The sequence below is a fragment of the Limulus polyphemus genome, unplaced genomic scaffold (genome assembly GCF_000517525.1).
Source record: "Limulus polyphemus unplaced genomic scaffold, Limulus_polyphemus-2.1.2 Scaffold3246, whole genome shotgun sequence".
Lineage (NCBI taxonomy): Eukaryota > Metazoa > Arthropoda > Merostomata > Xiphosura > Limulidae > Limulus > Limulus polyphemus.
The window spans coordinates 70,698-71,140 of record NW_013668856.1 but is presented as its reverse complement, the minus strand read 5'-3'; the positions used below and the strand labels follow the sequence as shown (position 1 = coordinate 71,140).

Genomic DNA, 443 nt, shown 5'->3' with positions numbered 1-443 from the left:
AGAGGAGTCACATGATCCCTGAACACCCCTGGTTTTAAAGCAACCAAAATTCCTACCACGTTTTTTGTTTGGAAAATATTTATATCATACATTCGGAATACTACTTTGTCACAACTGTTATTTTATAATTAGAAAGTCGGTGATTAATCTCTCATGTCTGCTTTGAATTTTAAGTTAACTTTTGGGCGTTGGTAGATTTCTAAATTTCGGAGCTGGCGAGCCGGATTGGAATCCGTGCATTATCACAAAATATTCCCTGCACTTTAAGCTGTGGGTGCGTTATAATAGTGACAGTCAATTCCCTAGCATGTATTAGGGTGCTGTTGACTGGCTGCCTTCCTTCTAGTCAGTAGTTCAAAACTAGGAACATCTGCAGATTAGCCTTAGTATATTTAAATACAAATACATGCAAGTATAGTTTCTAATTTATTTCGTTCTACATG

The 443-nt window shown here is 36.8% G+C and overlaps 1 protein-coding gene across 1 annotated transcript in view; it reads left to right on the top strand.

Moving 5' to 3' along the window:
- Positions 1-406: 406 nt before the first annotated feature.
- Positions 407-443, top strand: part of LOC106468979 (glutamate receptor-interacting protein 1-like) — a 30,982-nt gene continuing 30,945 nt past the window's right edge. Inside the window, exon 1 of the mRNA XM_022397376.1 lies at positions 407-412. Within this exon, the coding sequence (XP_022253084.1) occupies positions 407-412 (6 nt within the window). The remainder of the gene's footprint in view (positions 413-443) is intronic.